This window comes from Lagopus leucura, unplaced genomic scaffold (genome assembly GCF_019238085.1).
Source record: "Lagopus leucura isolate 7727_CA_CO unplaced genomic scaffold, USGS_WTPT01 Super-Scaffold_73, whole genome shotgun sequence".
Lineage (NCBI taxonomy): Eukaryota > Metazoa > Chordata > Aves > Galliformes > Phasianidae > Lagopus > Lagopus leucura.
Genome location: NW_024962252.1, coordinates 36,423,053 through 36,440,296, shown reverse-complemented (window position 1 = coordinate 36,440,296; position 17,244 = coordinate 36,423,053). Strand labels below are relative to the sequence as shown.

General features: G+C 42.6%; 1 protein-coding gene across 1 annotated transcript in view; it reads left to right on the top strand.

The window, feature by feature from the left end:
- The window catches only part of SCML4 (Scm polycomb group protein like 4), a 35,850-nt gene extending 20,223 nt beyond the window's left edge, over positions 1–15,627 (top strand). Inside the window, exons 5-7 of the mRNA XM_042894227.1 lie at positions 3,865–4,128; positions 11,781–11,926; positions 15,502–15,627. Of these exons, the coding sequence (XP_042750161.1) occupies positions 3,865–4,128; positions 11,781–11,926; positions 15,502–15,627 (536 nt within the window). The remainder of the gene's footprint in view (positions 1–3,864; positions 4,129–11,780; positions 11,927–15,501) is intronic.
- Positions 15,628–17,244: the final 1,617 nt, after the last annotated feature.

Sequence of the window (17,244 nt, the reverse complement as noted above, 5' to 3'; positions counted from 1 at the left end):
GCCTACAGGAGAGATTTTAGTAGGGATTTTTTTTTATTTCTATTTTTTTTTAATCATGAAGAGGGTGAAAGACTATATCAGAAAAATGTCAGGTAGGGATCATCTTTCCTGAGTATACTCTCTTCTCCATTTCCTGCTTCACTTGCAATTAATTTTCTTTTGCTTTCCTAATGCACAATGGGATACACAGTTTTTTTGTCTTTCCGGAGTGCCTCTATTTTCAGATGCTATCAAAGGTCCATTGTATGTGATCTGCATTCACACATGCACTGTTACATCCACGTGGCATCCTGTAGTGGTGTACAGATACCCCTGAGGCAAATTACTTACCATGCAGCTGAGGTGAGAGATAAAACTAGTACTTTTCTTCATGCTAAAGGAGAGCTGTGGTCCAGAGGTGATGGATAACCTGACCGAAGTCATGCAGCAGGGCTGGGATGTGAGCTGCAGGTTCTCATATGGACTCATCTTCAGGAGTTTAGTTGGGAAACATGCAGGCTGCTACTTTCAGAATCTCAGCTAAATAAACCTGAATTTTTAAACTGGGAAAACAGGCCTTGCTTTTGCTTTTGGTGACTATGTTTTGTTGTTGTTTTTTTTTTCCTCTTCTCCTTTGCTACATTTTAAGGTGTGCTGGATGTAATAAACTTCCACTTCTCATCCAAATTTCCTGTGGACCATTCCTGGAAAGGAAAACTAATTCACAATGGCTTGAGCTTCTCAAGGTAGTGAAAAGTTGTAATGGAGACTACTGTGCTCAAAGCAAAGGCTCAAGGCAGCTTTCACCTAACTCTGTTTTAAAACTACCTACCATTTTTTAGTAGTGTGTGCTCTTCTGCTAGGCACCTAAAAAAAATATACAAGAGTACAACTGAATACAGATGGGCTAAGCTACAGATCTATGAAACTGTTACATTTTAAGCCTCAGTTAAGAGTTTTATTTTCTTCTGCTGTCTTACAAAATATATTTTCTTCTAGTTGGTCAAAGTGGGATTAGTAGATGTCAAACCTGGACACACTGCTGCTTGAGCTGCACATTGTTCACCTCCTTTATGGTACAGCTAACAGGGAGCCAGGCAGCTGTGAACACAGAAAGCTTCCACAGTCTTTTCTAAGTTTCTGGATGGTGCAACCCATTTACAGTGCCACTGTAAGCAGCCCAGCCTGTGAAGTCCAGGCAGGCAAGCCTGTTTTAAGCCAAGATTTTTATGTTACTATTCCTCCTTCCCAACAGAGTGTGCCCACTGATTCTCCAGCTCCCTGCTGCTGTTGGCCGAAAGGCTCTCCATCTCCTTTTGGTTGAGGCTTTTTAATGCTTGCTCCAAGATTGTTAGCTTCCTAATAGCAGCCAGCATGTTCTGTTTTTCCTAATATTTAAGTCTTGTTTGCTCTGGTAATATCGAGATGGTCCCACTTAGAATAGGCGGCTGCTGAAGTTGCATTGGCTAGTGCATTTTTACAAAGCAGCCCACACTCAGCAGGCATCACAGAAGCTAACCAGAACCTTTCATAAATGCATGACTTAAACCTGTAACCACTCAGGCTTGAACACCAAGTCTTGTTTTTCCCAATCTGTGATCTGTCTTTCCTCATGAGCTACCCATGGTCAGGAAGAGGTAACTCCAGCAAGTTGCTGCTCTATCCTACTGACTGCTGATGCCAATCTGAAGACTGGGAGCTCTGAAAAGGCTTGCCTAGAAACCTGACTGTGTAAGATGATCTCTGTTCCACGTCATCTAATGACATGAGTCACTCTTCAAATTGCCAAAGCACCTTCATCTTGGGCACATTGCAAACAGTAACAAACAGAAGCTCCTGCTGATCTATGGCAATAGAATCATAGAATCCTCAGAGTTAGATTTTAAAGGTCATCTAGTGCAACTCCCCTGCAATGAACAGAGACTTGCACGGCTAAATCAGGTTGCCCAGGGCATAGGCATCATTACTCCTATTGTGGAGCCCAAAGCAGTGATAGGTGGAACAAATTCATAGAATCATAGAATCATTAAGGTTGGAAAAGACCACTAGTATCATCTAGTCTAACCATAAATTGATCTTGTCAAGAAAAGAGTCTTAGGCAGAGTTGGTAACAGAAATAACAGCATCTGGTTCTTCATCATATTCTCATACACAACTCATACATTCTCTTCCACTGGGAGACTTTTATCCATGCAGGTCTTATTTTACATAGATTACTGTGAGTCTGACATCAGTCAAAAAATCCCTGGTGTCCACTCACAAATTTAGGAGTCATTTATATCTATAGTAATAAAAGCTGTATGCTGTTTATTTAGCAGAGCTGTTCTAACGTGCTGTTTGTTGTTTAGACAGTCTGCATCTTCTTCATATTGTAATTATATTAAAAAGAATTCTTTCCTGAAATAAAGAGGTAATCATTCACAAGAGGCATAATTATTCCATGTGGTGCAGGCAGGATGCTGCAGAAAGAGCTGTCTTCTTTATGCATAAGAGGCTTTTATTGCAAGTGTTCTACACAGTAATTAAATTCCTTTGAATGAGAAAGCTTGATTGGATTTTCTTTGGTTTACAGGGAGGAGTCTGAAAAGCAAGGTAGTTATCTCAATTGCTATACAATTTTGACATCTGTTGAAGGCTAGGGAAAAAGGTTCAGAATGCCAGATTCCCATCTCCCTTCCCTTATGCTAGTGTTATATTAGCTGAACTCTGTTGAATTCAGCTGAATTACACTCTATTTGTATTTGTGTGGGAATAAAACTCAGAAACCCTTGGCAGAAAGCAGAAGGCTACCTGCATGCACTCTGCGAGAATCCGAATTATCTAAGGGAGAAAAATATAGTTAGAGGAATGTTACATGCAGTTACAAAGACAAATGCCCAAAAGTGAGAAAACTTCACATTCATGGCTGTCCTTCCAATGGGATAGTTGCCTTACAGTGAGTCCAGCTTCAGCCCAGAACAGGCCAAAGTTTTAAGAGGCAGCAGCAAGCAAATGAAAAGTCAGATAAGCATACAGCAGGAGTCTGTATTATGTATGGCTTGACACGTGGGCCAGGATGCTGGTGTGGCACAACTTTTGAGTATTTGAGTTGTCAAACCAAATCACATTTGTTTAATATCAACGATTACATGCAGCTGCAAAGGGATTTTTCAAAAGAAAATGTGAAGAACGTAAATTAAAAGGAAAAGACTATTACATACAACCTCAGCATATATTAGCAATGGGGTTTGGGGGTTTGGGTCTTATAGCATAAATTACTGTATAAATTCATCCTGTTACTGAGTGTCAGGAGATGTGTGGCACCATACAGGTGATTTCATTCTGCTCGGATGTAGCTGGAGCACTGTACACGCAATAAGGACAGTGGCAATTTCAGCAGCTCAGAGAAACATCACGAGGGAAAAGGGAGGCACTTGCCTAATCTGCGGTCTCCCTGTCTGCCTGATGCTGATGCTTTGTATCACCCAGCTGGAGTGGGAATCTCTAAGGCAGAGATAGCAGATAGCACGTATGTGTAGGGGCTGGATTCCTGAAGCTGCTCATCCTCACACTGTCCATTAGACCTTCGGCTTTGATAGTGTTCAGGAAGCACCATGAGACAAGTGAAACCTGCCTTTGCATTCCCACCCAGTGGGAGTGGGAAGTAGTGGGAGAGTACTGCCCTAACCTGATGCCCAACAGGTGGGTTGCATCAAGTCAAAACTTCCCTGTCATGATTCTACTGACTTCTGAGAGATTGTGCTCCCCTTTATTGTTTATTAATTCTCAGAAAAGATGCCTCCTGGGTCCAGCCTATCTGTGCCATCCAGCTGTCTGTACAGAAAGTTTGAAGTGAAGCTAAATGTTGGTTCCATTTTACTGATTCTTTCTTTTCTTGCTGAGCAGAAACAGTCATCCCCGAGGATTATCTGGATCCAGCTAATATGAAGCGGTACAGTGCAGATCCTACTGACTCTGCCTTCAGTTGTGTGGGCTCCGCGTATGCCATGCGCCAGAGTCCTGCAGATGGACATCCTGCTGGAGGCTCCTCTTCCTCCTGTGGCCATCGTCCTGCTCCGGTGTCCTCAGGGAGGTCTGCCTCTGCTGGCCCGCGGCACCACGCCTCCAGCCCAACAAGGAATGGGACCTATTCTGAAGGAAACACAAGTGGTAATATAATATCTTCCTTCTAGCAATGTGTGTTGCTATGCTGGTGCCGTGCTGGGGTCTGAAGTCATTGCTGAATTTCCAGGAAAGTTAGCAAGGTGCACTTGCACTGGCATGCACTCCACGCGTGCTTCCACTTAGAAGGAGAAATAATAACCTATGTAAACACAAAATCAATCTGTTCATCATTAAGCAAAATGGTGAATGTTTTCTAATGCTGTTATTAATTATGTAAACGTATGCATTATGTATAATCGAGTGGCAATCACAACTGCCATTATCAATTTACAGATATAAATATTAATACATAAGGCGTTCTTCCCCAAGATTGAGACTTCTTACAGGCAGGTTAATTGCATGAGAGCAGCTGTGTACAAAGTACCACAAAGAGCAAATTCAAATATTAGAGCCTATCAAACAATTTAGCAAAAGATTTTGCTTCCCAGATGTATAGCCAACCTTACCCCTTGAAATACAAACTGCAGCAAATTTTATTTGAAAAAGACTGACCAGAAACATATTTTTAGAAATCACCTGGCTCACTGCTCAAGGCTTTTTTATCCTTTAGGGAAGAAAAGTCAGTAGAAGTTTATCTGCAGATCCAAGAGATGCCACAGGAACCACTGTTTTCAATAACCCTTCCACTCCCCTCTCTTGGTATTTTTGTCCAGCTATCCTCATAGGATTTAAACTCACTGAGTTGACTGCTCTGCCCATTAAGGGCACTCTGCTGGTGCCAAGCCCTCTTAAAATGGGACTCTGCAAAAGATGGCTTCCCTCCAGGAAAGCTTTCCTGGCAGCTGAGATGAGAGGAGCAAGTGGGACTACAGGGGCAGCCTGGTGTAAGGCAGAGAAGGGCAGAGGATGGGGTAGACACTCACAGTATCAGGAGAGAACTAGCTGAATCACAGAATCACAGAATCACAGAATTGTAGGGGTTGGAAGGGACCTCCAGAGATCATAGGTTCCCTACACCAGGTCGCACAGGTAGACATCCAGGCAGGTCTTGAACATCTCCAGAGAAGGAGCTGAGATAGTGGCAAGCGTACTTTCTAATCCTGGACTGCATTTGCTCTTCTCCAGCTTTGTGCTGTATTCTGTTAGCCACGACTTCTTTCACCCCAGAAAAGACGGGTTCATCGAATGAGTTAGGTGATTCCCTGAACTTCTGCTAACTTTTTCTTTATTTGCATTTTTCAATTTCTCCATTAACGGGTCTTTATCAGTAGCCATTTGAATAGTGTCTTCAACCCTTACTAATTATTCAAACTTCATTTATGCATTTTTCATCTTGAAGGTAGATTTAACAAAGGAGTTGAATATCTCAGCCATTTTCAAGTCATTAATTTCTTCCCCTTCTTCATATATTAATGGAATCTACTGTCACTCCAGTTACTTTTTCCTCTTGATATATTTGCTGCAGTTTTGCTGGTTCCCCCTAACCTTTTTGTCCAGCATTGGCTTCTTACATTGCTTCTTGCATTTCCCCTGGAAACTGGAAGGGCTTCTGCAATGAGCCAAGATTTAACAATGTTGTTACTAGCTTGGTTTGAAAATCTTCATCATTCTGGATATTTCTTCGTAGTGTACAGGAAAATGTCAGAGCAGCTGAGACCGAAGTTGTGAAGTTCTGCCTTGCTGTGCATCTTGTCTCCAGCATGAGGCATGCCCCAGGGCAGAGCTGAGTGCAGGCACAGCAGTGCTTCCCCAGCACCCTCTCCACTTTCAGAAATTGGTGGCTGAAGGACTTTGAGCCAGAAGTGGTGAATTCATATTGAGTAACCAGTCGTAGGTTTTTCTCCCTTAAATTACCCAATGGCTTATTGAATACAGTGCACATTTTCAGCATTAATAATAATAATAATAATAATAATAACACCATGGTAAAGTTCCTGTGATTAAAATTGCATTATGTGGAGAAAAGCCTTTGTATAATGGATTTGAATCTATGTTCGGGAGCCTGGAGCTTAAAATCAGGGCTTAATCTTGCTCGGCTGTATTATTTTCTCTTCTGTGACTATGAACGTCCCTGTAATTTTGGCCAGTTCAGCCATAAGGGCTCCTAAAGCTGATGGTTAAGAAGAGAGCATCACAAAAAAAAAAAAAAAAAAAAAAATCATCTATTCTATCATCTATTGATAGCACTTATCTATAATTATTAACAGTGAGGGTATGCATGTGCAGGAGTAAGTACATCCATATAGAGATGAGTTTGTCATCAATGTCTCCAACAGGAGGATTAGCAATTGCCTGTATTCTAGGTGCTCTGTGCACCTCTGAACATCTGCCCCAGTGATTTGTGAACGTTTGTGCCACCACCATCCCCTTTCCCCTGAACTTCTTCACTGCCCTGGATCTGCTTTCTCTGAAGCAGAGGAGAGCAGTTGGCTCTTCCCTACGGCCATGATGTTTTCAGTGACTGAGACGTACAACACAGTGACAACCATGAAGTCAGGGTGCCCACAGATTTATTACAGCAACCCTTCCATCCTTAGGGAAACGGTGCTACTTCCAGGCAGACTGCTTTCATTTCCTTCTCCATTTGCCATAGTGTCAGTGCTGTAGCACATCTCTGTACTGCTGGAATTCCCATTGTGGATTTCTACAAAGTGCTGTTTGCTTCTCCTTAAAGGTAGAGACTCTATTTTTTCACAGCTATCCTATTTTTCATGTATTTTTCTCTTTATACTTTAATAGTAATCACAACCTTTTAAATATGTATCTTCCCACAAATGCTTCAGTGCAGCTACGCTGGAGTTTGATTACTGTCTTGGCAAAATCTCTCTCAAAGGTCTTAGGAATCCGTGCTCTCAACATGATGCTTGTGTGTATGCTTTTCCACTTCCTAGGGACAATTCATATGCTCCTGAATCATAAACGGGCAGAGATGAGTAATTGGTGCATACATGCATCTGTTTTAATCCTCCTCAGTTTGCTTACTTAAAGACAGGGATGGACAGGGCTCATTAAAAAGAGGAAGAATTTATCTCCAAAACCTCAGGCCAATCCATTTTATTAATTGATATATCAGAAAAATAGCATGCCTTATTTATCAGGGTGGGCAAACATCGTGGCAAAAATCATAACTGCAAAACATATCTCAGCACATAGCAGAACAAGCTTTTCAAGGGGAATGGATGAGATTAAAACCCAAAGCTCTCATTAATGCGATTGGAAGCATGATGCCTAATTCTCCATGACTATGCTAAAAATTTCCAAACAAACAAACAAACAAAAAAATCTCATTTCAGAAAGCCAGTTGGGGCTACTGAGAGATAAACATGCGCTTTGCTGTCATCATCTGCCAAATTGAAGCTCTTAAATCTGAGAAGGAATAGTCAAGGACATCATAAACCATAAACTTTTCCAAGCCTGCTTATATAAAGACAAACAAACCCTTTATCCCAAGTGTGAAGAATTGTGCGTTCAGCCACAACGTAACAGCCTCAACCTTGCCTATAGCCTGGGGACTTTATGCAGATTTTATTATCCAATATTAACAGTTAATTATTACCCCCTGAGGGTCTTTGTTAAAGAGACAGTCCCACTTGCTTAATACATTTTTTTCCTGACAGCATTTCAGGCACAGGGTTCGAAGGTTGTTTTTTCGCAGATGAATGCTGCAAGCAGCTTGCAGGGGAGCCAGGCTCAGCACCTCCTCCAGGCAATGGCAAGGGAATAGAAGCTCAGCCCTGGTCCCGCTGCTTCTGTGTGCACAGCTTGCCAGGTTTTGAGGGCACTTTCACAACCTGGAAGGTTTGACACCTGCACTGAGCTTTTCTTTTTCTTCTTCAAAAGAGAGACAAGGAAAGCCCCAGTAAGCATTTGCCACCAGTTTATGGCTGTATCTCAATCAGCAGGGCTGCTCTGGCAGTTGTGGCATCATGTCCCCATGCCACACAGTGGGTGCTGCCTGCTGTCTCAGGAAGCCTCTCCTGCAGAGCCCTCCTCCTGTCCTCACATGCAGTGGGAGGGCTTTTTAAAGAAGTGTTTCCTATCCCTCTGTACCATTGAGGTCCTGCTACTTAGGCTTACTTTCAGTGGATCTGCTGCTCCTCATTAACTGCTCCATTACGATCAGAGAGAGCCTTTTAAAATTTCGTTCCCACCCCTTTTCCCTGAGGCAAAGAAATCATTTAGGCCTGCAGCAATATTAAAGTTCATCTGTCACTTCCTTTCCACTCTTATCAATGGCCGCACTCCCTTGGGGCTCTGTTTGTTTGCCAAGAACATATTTAGGGAGTGCATTATTTATCTTCCCCTCTTTCACAGGTTTAACTCCACTTTAGCATTGCATTTTCTCACTGTGGTTCTGCAGCCACTCAGCTGTTGGCTTTCCCTCCCTTCACCCTCCTTCTCAGGAACATCTGGAGCCTCAAGTGGGCTCAGAAAAAAGCCTGAGGGGCAAGAGCTCCGCCACTGGCTCCTTTGCACCAACACTGTCTTGCCACTGGCTTTGTTGGGTGTTGGGTGCCAATCTCATACTTCCAGCCATCCCTGCAATGGTCTCAGCTGGGATGCCCCAAGAGCCTTCCCCTGCAGGGAGCTCCTTCCCCATCCTCTCCAGTGCCAACGCAGGCAGGAGGGGGAGTGCTTCCCTTTGATTACCTGAATTTCCATATCTCATTCCATTAATTTGACAATTTTTTTTTGCCACCTGTCAAAAACAGGAAATTGGATTTGACCTAGATTACGATCTCTAAAAATAATTATTGGTCCTGAGCACTCCCATCTCTTTGTAATCTGAGTATTCATTATCATCTTGATTAATTCTGATGACAGGATGGCATAGGATACCCAGGAGACATGAGACTTCCTCATTTATCTAATTCTTAGGTTAAATGTGAATACCTTCAGATAAGAAAAAATGTATAGTACTTGCCCTGCTGCCATCAAACACTTTTGTGCTTAATATAATCTTTTAGCAAAGCGATGCTATTGAAACAGAGAACTCGTGCCTTTGTGTAGGCATGAAATGATTTATTTTTTTCAGAAATAAAGAAATTGCACTTACATGAGTAAATTACAAAGTTAAGAAGTCAGAATAAATTAGGAAACAAAATACATTTTAAAAGATATGGAAAAACAGATTGCTTCCAACCTCACCAGCTATGAACTGCATTTGAGATGTCTGTGTGCAAACTGATGGTATCCCAGTTTTACTGACAGCATTTAAAAGTAGCCACTTACATGCAAGGAAAATATCACAATTCATGAAAAAGCAGCAGAGAATATAGGACATGAACCTAGGAATATATATAGATTTAAAATAGAGTTAATATCTATGCATAGTTTTTGTTTCTACGTGGTTCTACTGCGGGTGGGGTTTGACAGGATTACCTTCACTTGTTGGAGGCTGGAAGAGTTCTGGCCATGTGGATTCTTTAGAAAGGTCATTTTTATATTTCTCTAAAAAAATCAGATTTATGCTATTGTTTGCTAGACTGCAGAGCACTGAGTAGAGTTCACCCTGTCATTTCAACCTTTTCTTCTCACCCCACTTCCTTATATTACCAATATTTCTAATGCCCGCAGAGGCTCCCAGCTGCTCCCAGGGGCTTGCTACTTCCCTTTACCCTTTCCTGGCATTTCTGGAAGCAATGCATTTCTGGCAGAAGGGCATTTCTGGGCAGCAGTCACTTGGGTCCAGGGCTGCTCTCTTTTCGCCTGGTGTGAACCCCAGGCAAAGCCGTCTCAGATTTCCTTGCAGTCATGCAAATTTAAGGGGAAAAAATGTGATCCTCGGTAGTGGCACAACATGTTCCCTGACCACACTATTGCTGTGGCATTAAAACTTCTGCAACCTTACAGGCACTGAGTAGCCTTTCAGTCCTCTCTCTGTTTTTCCCCTTGCCCTCAGTTCGTGGTGCCCACACTCAGCTTGTGCTGCTGGCGTGTCAGACTGCAGCAGCCTCCTGCAGGTGCTGGCTCCTCCAGCTCCCAGGCAAGTCGAGGTTCTCTCACTCGTCCCTGACAAACTTGCTCAATATTACTGATGATCCAGGGGCTGGCTGAAATTGCCCCATACGTTTTGCACTCTTCATCTTCATCACTTTATGCCAAAGAGTCCAGATGGTGTCTGTACCACTGTGTATTGCATTTATTCTGCGAGCAGAGCCCAGGGTCGCATGAGTCCATATGAACACAAATCCTCGCTGTCTAATTAAGAGGACCTGCGGCTATTCCTTGTCCTTTATATCCAGAACAGTGACTTAGCAAATGAGAGTGTAATTATCATGATATTTACATCACATCCCATTATGAAGCCCATCGACCACATTCACACATTCATAGTGCTGCTGCTTTCTACAGTTCATCCTTTATAACTGCAAAATATACCTCATTACATTATACTGTGGGATGCGGATGCGGCAAGAAAAAAGGACCAATATGCACATAAAGCCATTATTGTGCATAGATGGGCAGACCCCCACTCACATAAATCAGCACAGTTCTATTGAAGTCATCAGAACAAGGATTTACATAAGCCACCAACCCCGCCCACTGCATTTGCTCATACGCATTATCATGTTTTGAGCCATGCGTGGTATTCTCACACATTTTATGAACTCAGAATTTCTCTGGAGGGATCAGCCCTTCTCTCCTCAGCAGCTTGAAGCCATTCTGGCTCCCCTACTTGCTACCTGGGGCCTCTCCAGGCTCCAGTTTAGCTATCCATGATCTCCCTCTGTTTGCACTCTTCTGCTTCCCTTTCTGTCTCCTGCAGTGCCTGCTTGCTTACCACCTACACCTCTCATTGAAAACTGAACCTTAGCAGAAACTGATGAGCAAGTCTTGGCAAGTAACATCACATCCATTTCTGTGCTGCTGCCTGCGAATATAAAGTTTGCATTGTGTGGATTTCCTGTAACCTAGCATAATACAGTACTTGGGATAGTGAAGCAACATAAGGGTATATGTATGTGTGCAAATTATATGCATCTAAGGCTAAGATTTATAATTCTGCAGAGACTAAGAATAAAAACATAAATGCACTTTCATTCTGATATGCCTTTATTCACTTGATTTAAAGCTACAGCAAGTCAAAGTGACCTTAAATCATCCAGGGCTTACACCATTAAAAAGTCACATGTGCAGTGTTCATCTCCATGTATTTTAGTAGATCTCCAAACAGGCATTCACTGGGGACCTTTAGCTTCACGTGAGCAGAACATTCACTAGGAACCCACCTCTAAGCTTCAAGAAAAGACTGAATGTCTGGATGCAAAGAAATAAAATATTTGCTGTATCCCAATTTTATCTCCTAGCCTTTGCATTTAATGGCAAGCTCCTTTGTTTCATGCCTCCAGGTGGGAGGGTTGTGTATTCTGGAGTCGAGATCCCCAATGTTTGCAGATCAGACAGCAGGGGCAGCTCAGTTTAAGAGGCTGGCAGCTGGCACATTGTTCCTTCCCCAGCAGGAACCTGAGGGTTTCATGTTTTTTAACACAATTCACCAGCTGGGATCATATCTCCTGGTAAGCAGTTGGATCCAAAACTGCCAAGTCCCTTCTCTCTCACCCCATCAGCTCAGGCTGATACACACAGATCCAACATCCAACACGTGGGGCTGCTGCACTGCTGCATGCCCACAAACCAAGGAAATCACTGCATGCTTTTGTAATGTGCTGTTGTGGGCTTTTTTGTATCGATAGCCTCAAGTCCTTCACCAGAACGACAAGACGTGGCTCGGCCATCAAGCAAGAATCCTTTGACCTGGACCGTGGATGATGTGATTTGGTTTGTGAAGGATGCAGACCCTCACGCTTTAGGTCCTCACGTGGAGCTCTTCAGAAAACACGTATGTAAAGGCTGCTCTTAGTGCTTCAAGGGGATTTAAGCCACCTGCAGGAGAGACAGCCAGCATACCACGTGCACCCTGTCTATGGCTGCTATAGGGAGTGCCTGTGCTCAGATGGTTTGAGCAAGGGGCCCTGCAAGGGGTTCACATCAAACGGGGGGCTAGGGTGAAGAAACATTCACTTATCCCTCAATAGTAAAACCCTAACAACATCTTTAGGAAATGCTCATTATTTCTTCTCACCATGCCAGCATAAATTGTTATGCTAAACCTAACAGAAATCATACAGGATCTGGTGTTTTTTTTTTCACTGTCAGATTGTGTGGCAAAAAAACCTTGCTTCAAACACTTCTTTTTTTTTTTCCAGGATACCTGTGATTCCTCTCCAAAGAGCTTTTTTAAAAATATAATATATATAATATACAATATATAATACATATTATATATATATATATAATTTTTAATATATATATCTGTGGACATTTAGCAGCAGAAGCCTGAAACAGCCAAATTTGTGGACTTTTAATATTATGTAACTACATAACCAAATTTAAAGGACCAGATGACTTCCTAGGGAATATGATAGCTGCCTTCATTAGGCCATCTCTTGTGAAGAAATCCTAATTAGTAGACTGTAAACAATATCTGATCAGGATTTTCTGGTTTTTGCTGGATCTGGTAGCACCACATATCACTACATCTTCAGCCTCATCCACCCTTCCTTGGCCAATTCAGAGCATGGGCCTCAATGGATGCTCACCACAGTCAGGGACTGAGACCATCTGACACCTGCAGGCAGGGCGATGGGATGAGGACAGAGCAGGCACAGCCATGCTAGGATCAAACCTTAGATTGCAGGCCAGGTGCTAGCTTTCTTTCTCTGCCTTCTGCAGAGGAGTCAGATGGCCCACGTTGGCCAAGTAGGTATCAGGAAGATAAATGAGGCACATGTAGACTTAAGGAAACTTGCTTTGGCGTGAATTTTTGAGACTTGTAGAAGAAGCTGTGCACCAGTAGAGAGGATTGCCTGGTCTGTGAAGTGCACACTCCCAGGTACACTGCCAGGAAGCATATTTAATCTTGGCTCATTGGGCCTGCTGCTCTGAAGCATGCCATGCTACAATACTGTCACTGCTCTGTGACCAAAGAGACCAAGTTAAATTGCCTCTGAAGACTGTTTCTGTCAGCCTTTGTCAAGCACCCAGCACCTCTACTCTAATACTAGGCTCTACTCATTATTGGTTTCCTTGTAAAATATGGTTTGAGAATAGGTTTGAGAACCTGGGTAAGATTACCACACAACTCAATTCAATTGTGCCTTGGAGTTATATATGCCCCTGCAATTTTTCAGCCTTCAAATCTCATCTGGATTAGCACAGAGACCCCAGGGGTGAGAGACAAGTGATTAGTCCATTAACCTTAGTCATATCTTCCTGTATATTCAATCTTTCTATGAAGCAGGTGCATAATTTACTGAGAAGCACTTACTGTCATTGACAAGGCCCAGTTGTCACCTGAAATTGTTGCTGTGGCAGTCAGCTCATCTGAGCTATGACACTGGGAGGGAGAAGATGATGGGGCCACGAGGAGGGAAGGCTGGGGAGGTATTCTGCATATTGACAGAACTCTTTCCCTTTGCTATATTGGTCCATGTGAGTGCTGATCACAGTGCCCAGAGCCATTCTCCTGGTTGTAGGGAGGTGTAGCCTGCACAGACCACAGCTTCAACACACGTCACAGGTTGTCCGTGACTCTCGCTCTGCTCTCCTCACCAGGAGCAGAAGCTTGAATCAACCACCAGGTACAATTCTTGTGCTGAAGGCACGGGACTTGATCAGTGCCCACTCAGAACACGTACAAGAAGCTGGCATGAGCTCAGCAGTACCCACTCTTGCAGTTGGAAGCTGTATGTTCATATTCCTTGTATCATTATCTTGCAGCTCATACATTTGCTGTCCCCATCTCTTGCAGGAAAACAGCAGCACTCTAACTTGCAGTGGGCCAGATCTCAACTAATGTGTGTGAAACAAGCTGATTGCATTGAATTTAACAGCTCCAGATCTGACTCAAGATCTTCTACTGCAAAATGGGGAGCCATGTTATAGAATCCCACATTTTATTATTATTTTTTTTTTTTTTAAGGGATGACAGTAACACTGGAGAGAAGCCAAGTCAACAATCTGTATAGGGATTTGGCTAATATTGGGGTATTTTGGACTGATTAAATATGAATTCTCCCTCTGGCGTGCTCTAGTCACGGAGTTTAATTTTGACCTCTACTCCACCATAATAGAGGAAATAATAGAATGTTGAACTCCACACTTAGAAACAGTTACATTCACACCAAATACCTTGACAGTGATTTTACCCAATGGCATCGCAGCTCCAGGAGTACGGTTTTTAAGCAAATATTAATTTAAATATGATATTTAATCTTCTTTTCTTTAGCTTCTTTAAAATAACGGGAAGGAGAGGAGGAGAGCAAAGAGAGTTTTTGTAATGGATGGAGTGGGGGTTGCAGAATGAAGAGCATCAATTGATTGAGTTAATCAGAAAGTGACCTTAACTGCTCATCAGCTAAATCACCTGCTGAATGGAATAATAATGATCAGGGCAAATTAGGATCCATAGTATTGCCTAATTAGTAGGTAATGGATCACAGAGGAAAAAAGCACTGTGAAAACCATCAAATAGAGTATATACAGCATTAGTGCTCCTGTGTGGATGCCTGCATTTATGCACTCATATTCATTAGTTATGTTTTAGCTCTCCAAGTAACAAAGTGAGGTGAAGACCAAGAGGAGAGTTGTTATTTTTAAGCAGTTCTCCTAATACAGTTGGGGAAAAAAAAAAAAAAAACAGGCGAGCTCAGAAACAGAAGTAGAGCATTGTATTTGGAAGCTTCTGTGCTTTACAGTCATAGGAGAACCCGCAGTGGAACAGCGTCCACCTCTTTGTACACCAGTGTTATTTGGTGCTTAACACAGCATTTTGTAGTTACAAAAGGTTTTTCAAGCCAAAGGTCTGGTATAAACAGATGAACTTGGTGGCAAATGAATTATGGTACTACTGCTTTCAATTTAAGAAATTAATTGCATGTATCACTGGGTGTAAGTGTACTGAGGATACACGAAATATGCAGATAGCCAGGAACAAAGCTGGACCTGAGATTCAGAGGTGTGCTATTAGCAGTTCATGAGGCCACATCCCTCCATCACTTGCTCCTTTCTCTTAAGATCAGTTTTCTCAGAACTGGGCTTAGAGCACGTCTGATGTTTAAAAAAAAATCCTCATGATTTTGCTGTCAAAGAATCAAAAACACTGACAAACCTTACGGTTCATTGAAGAATAAGTAGTAATATTTGATTAAAAGCTCCTTTAGAGTTTCCTTTTATCCTACTTCAGCTTTCAATTTCTTAATGAAATTTCAAAATTCATGACATTTCCATCTATGATGTGCCATTTCTGATTCACCCTAGGTAATGTGTCAGGATGCAGCACTGCCATCCTGCTTTTGTGGTGCTGGAAGCAGGGGGTTTACGTATTTTGATTCTCTTTCTCTCTTCTGAAATCAGGAGATTGATGGCAATGCTTTGTTGCTGCTGAAAAGTGACATGATCATGAAATACCTGGGGCTGAAACTGGGACCTGCGCTGAAACTGTGCTACCACATCGATAAGCTCAAGCAAGCCAAGTTCTAACAGCTTCCTGAACAACAGCAGAACCTAAATCTAGACAAAAAACTATAGGTAACATGCTGCCTTACAGAAATGCATTCTTTTGAAGATTGTTTTTCCCCTCTTTAACAAAGACTTTGTCTTTTTTAACATTTGTGCATCTTCGCAATTTTTTTAGTCCAATGGGAGCTTTTGGGCTGCTTTGTGTTAATAATTTGCCAAAAAGTGTATAATTACAGTAATTATTTTGTACCATTAATGTTATTATGATTATAGTAAGTCCTATTTTTGTAATCAGAAGGGGGAAATCAAAAGCAAACAGTGACTGCTGGCAGAAAGACCCTTGGCTGCCTGCCAGGAAGGGATGGGGTGGGACACAGCGCTGCCTGGGCTGACATGTTCAGAGTGTTTGGGGGAACGTGTGCCCTTTGGTTAGCCAACATTGAACAGGAGCCACCCTGTGTCTTGCACTAAAATCTGGAAAAGCTTAATTCTTCAGTTTGAAAGAAGAAAAAAAGGAAAAAAAAGGAAAAAATTAGAAGGAAAATTAAGAGAGGAAAAAAAGAATTTTATTTTATTTTAAGAAATAAAAAGGTGGAAAAGGTTTTTATAGCAGCTGAAGTACCTTTTCCCACTAGAGGGAGCAGCCCTAATAGACTTGAGGCTGGAGCTGTGACGACATGGTGCTTTCCATCTGATGAGCTCTGACCATCTGACTCTACTAACCAGCACATCTCTAAATACCCAGGAGGAATCGCAGGCTCCCAGCAGGACAAGCCGTCACCGGTTACAGTTAATTATTTCAAGAAAAGTCCCAATGCAGAAAGCGTTTCTGACAGGATGTTTCCTGTTAAGTTAAAGAGGGGGTGGATGGCTCCCACGGAGTCTGGCACGCTCAGCCATCATCTCCCCACCTTTCTGCCTGATGTATTGGTTCACAGCACTCAAAGAAAAGAAAAAAAAAAACCCACAGAATTTCTGGGTTTGCTCTTGTTTGGCAGGTGGGAATATTCCCCATGAGGAAGGCACACTGCTGTGCACTGCAGCAATGGTTAGGGCCAAGGAGGGTGCTGCATGGCCACTGCCTGGCTGCACTGCTGCAGAGGACGATGCACACTTGCTTTCAGCATATGTGCACGTTTTCAAGTAGACTCAAGGTAATGCTCCCTGACCTCTTACACAAATATGAGAGGTGCTCGTTGATATTCTATGTAGCCACACCAAGAGAAAGGCAAGTCAAAGGGTGAGGAAGTGATCTGTGGGGTAGGTATGCCCTCATCTTCATCCTTCACAAATGGAGGATTATGAAAGGACACATCCATACAGTTTTAAACATTTGGTGCATGACAAGGAGCGGTAGCAAACGTTTGTTGATCATGCGGGTTGTTTTGAAGCTCACCTCAAAAGAATTGGGTAACAGAGCTGTGATAATAGGCAAGATATGAGCATCCATTGCAGCTTTGGAATATAGCAGAATATTACAAAAAAATACCTCATGGAATGAAATTCATTTGGGTGCACATTGCTAGAATATAACTCCTATGAAAAGGTACCACTTCAAGGTCTAATCCTGAAAATCCTTGATCCAACCTGGCCTTGTGTGCCTCCAGGGATGGAACACCCACAGCTTCTCAGGGCAGC